Consider the following 3,010-nt stretch of genomic DNA (forward strand, 5'->3'; position numbering starts at 1 on the left):
ACATTGATAATAATCAGAAATGTTTCTTGAGCAGCAAATCAGCATATTAGCATGATTTCTGAAGGATCACTTCAGAAGGGACACTGAAGACTGGAGTAATGATGCTGAAAACTCAGCTTTGCATCAAAATATATTCACATAGAAAACTTATTTTAAATTGTAGCAAAATTTCACAATCTTACTGTATTTACTGCATTTTTGATCAGGTAAATGCAGCCTTTGTAAGCATAACATACTTCTCTCTATTATCTTAACACCTTCTTAACATTCAAAAATCTTACAAAACCCAAACTTTTGAATGGTAGTGTATGTGATGAATGTACGTGAGATGCAATGAAAATGCAGTGACATTGTGTGTGTGTGTGTGTGTGTGTGTGTGTGTGTGTGTTACAGACCCCAAACTTTTGAACAGCAGTATATGTGTGTAGACTGAGTGATATAACTAAATACCAGTAGTTTGTTCTTGTAGATGTATTTGGATCGTCCCGCTGAGTCTTTGATTTCTTTGCTGAAGACGAGGGAGATCTCGAAGAGGAAGAGGTGGCGGTCTCGTCCCTTACGGATCAGAGATTTGGGGTCCCACACCTGGAAGGTGTCCTGCAGGATGAGTTCACCCTGAACATCCAGATTCTCATCAAAACCTGACGGAAGAAAACATCACGTCAGAGGTTGAAGGATCAGTGGAAAAGACTGATAAGTGTGTGTGTGTGTGTGTGTGTGTGTGTGTGTGTGTGTGCGTGCGTTCGGTGGTGTTGTACCCTCAAGCATGCTGACGTGCATGGCGTCGTTGGCTCTCTTTGGCACACTCAACATGACCTCCAGCCCGTCCTTAATTTCACCTTTACCTTCTTCACAGCAGGACAGCAGCTCCTGTAAGCACACATACTGTACTGTACTGTACACACTACACAGCATCTGACCTTCTCAAAAACACACGGTACCTTGAGCAGCAGCTGGTATTTGGTGATTCTCTGCACAGGTTTGATGAGGTATGATGAAATAGAGTTGACCAGACCATGTCTCTTCTGAATCTCCTGCTCAGAACAGACAAAACAATCATCATATATAAACAGAGCATCGTTCACACACACACACACACACACACATACACACTTCGGATATTCGGATGAAACAGCAATTTTAAGTCTGCTAAAAAAAACAGGACTCTTCTTCTATTTATCATTCTGGGATTAACTCAATTGTTGATTGGTGTGATGCTATTTTTTTTTTTAAGTGAACACTAAGAAAATGGAGGAAATAATTTTTGATCCTTAAGGGTATTGGAGATCATATGCCTGTATTTGTTCACAATCAAGAAATTACACAGGTGCAACCATACAAGTATTTAGGAGTGCATATAGATAAATATCTCATGTGGGACACTCGTGTTAATTGGGTTTGTGCTAGCTAATGAATATGCTAGCTAATGAGTCTATTACAAATTTCCCCTTCTGGGACAATAAAGTATATTTCATTTAATTTCACTGACCAGCTGAATACCGTGACATGCTCAGGATCAGAGACTCACTGACTCCATCTACTGACCACATTGTGCTCTGTTGAGTCATTTCATTTCAGCTACATTTACTTTAGTTCAGTAATATTTTAAAACATGTAGGCAATTTGCTGAAGATATAAAAGAGAACAAAATATATTCAGAGTTATTAAGTTATTGATTGAGAAAACTCATCTGTACTTACGTCAAAAAAACTCCCAGCATGCTCTAGGATGAGCTGACTAGAATCTGGTTTGTTTTTGCAGTAGGTCACGTAAATATTAAACTTATCAGCCTGAAACACAAGCACATAAGCTTTAGCTTAGCATATCAAAGGAAAACAGAAAGAGCTGCCATATAATATTCGCAGCGTTCATTTATTGTCATAATTCTTGCTATAAAAAAAATAATTTAGCTGGATCTGAATGTCTTAAGTATGTCCTAATAGTTTATGCATATGAGCAAAAATAAAATAAAATAAAATAAAATAAAATAAAATAAAATTCTGAATAAATAGGGTTTAGGGTTAGTTGCTTGTAATTATGTATAATTAACTGCTATTATTATAGTAGGTACATATAACATGGACACTGTAAAATAAAGTGTTACCATAAAACAATGTTTTTCTCAATTGTTTGTTTTAAAAAAACACATAAGTTGTATGAGATGTTAGGTGCACAACAACATAAATCGTTTCCTGAGCAAATGTAATGACATGCAGGTGCTTTAGAAACACTCACCCATGTAACAAAGCAATGGCCCACATCCTCGGGTAGCTGCTCATAATTGATCAGCTCTTTCACGAATATACTATAACACACACAAAACAACATGCAAATGAGTCCTAATCACTGTATTTCCATAACACAAGCGATACACAATTTGCATATGTATAATTTTAATTGGAAAGCGTATTAGCCAACTCTATCATCTGCAAAAACAAGAAGACAGTATTCTGATAAAAAGCATTCATTCATTAATAGTTGATTAAATGAGAGAAACTCACTTATTATGGAAGTCGTAAATCTCCTGGATGTTTCCAAAGATGATGTGCTCTTTGTTGGCGATTCCTGGAGGGATTTCCTCTACGCCGTTGGTCATCTCCCACAAATACGTCTAATAAATACATCACATAAAGAGAAGTGAGTAGACATATAGTAGGAAATTACTGTCTGCTATTAATGGCATGCAATATCTCAATGTACAGTACATGTACAGTAAAGACCTTCAGCATCTTACACAGGTCATATCATGGCAAACATGTATTCCTTCTGAAATAATGGAGTTTGGTGTACATATAGACAGAAATACAGAAGACTTAAAGGTAGAGTAGCAAAAGTGTTTAAATGTAAGGATCAGGATTTATTATTATTATTAATACAAGTGAAACACTTACCTCTAAACATTCGTGTAAGTCCCTCACATAAGCCTTTTCTGTCTGCAACAGCTCTGCTATAATAAACCTGCAACAGTACAAAGCAGCGGTCGAGTCTTCAGTCTGAAACTGTGATGTGT

General features: G+C 36.7%; 1 protein-coding gene across 1 annotated transcript in view; it reads right to left on the reverse strand.

Moving 5' to 3' along the window:
• The window catches only part of LOC107671282 (kalirin-like), a 188,577-nt gene that overhangs the window by 4,913 nt on the left and 180,654 nt on the right, over positions 1 to 3,010 (reverse strand). Inside the window, exons 23-29 of the mRNA XM_016464176.1 lie at positions 2,892 to 2,999; positions 2,502 to 2,611; positions 2,236 to 2,305; positions 1,701 to 1,790; positions 942 to 1,034; positions 759 to 870; positions 451 to 641 (exon numbers count right to left, since the gene is read on the reverse strand). Of these exons, the coding sequence (XP_016319662.1) occupies positions 451 to 641; positions 759 to 870; positions 942 to 1,034; positions 1,701 to 1,790; positions 2,236 to 2,305; positions 2,502 to 2,611; positions 2,892 to 2,999 (774 nt within the window). The remainder of the gene's footprint in view (positions 1 to 450; positions 642 to 758; positions 871 to 941; positions 1,035 to 1,700; positions 1,791 to 2,235; positions 2,306 to 2,501; positions 2,612 to 2,891; positions 3,000 to 3,010) is intronic.

The sequence above is a fragment of the Sinocyclocheilus anshuiensis genome, unplaced genomic scaffold (assembly GCF_001515605.1).
Source record: "Sinocyclocheilus anshuiensis isolate Anshui unplaced genomic scaffold, SAMN03320099.WGS_v1.1 scaffold284, whole genome shotgun sequence".
NCBI classification, from domain to species: domain Eukaryota; kingdom Metazoa; phylum Chordata; class Actinopteri; order Cypriniformes; family Cyprinidae; genus Sinocyclocheilus; species Sinocyclocheilus anshuiensis.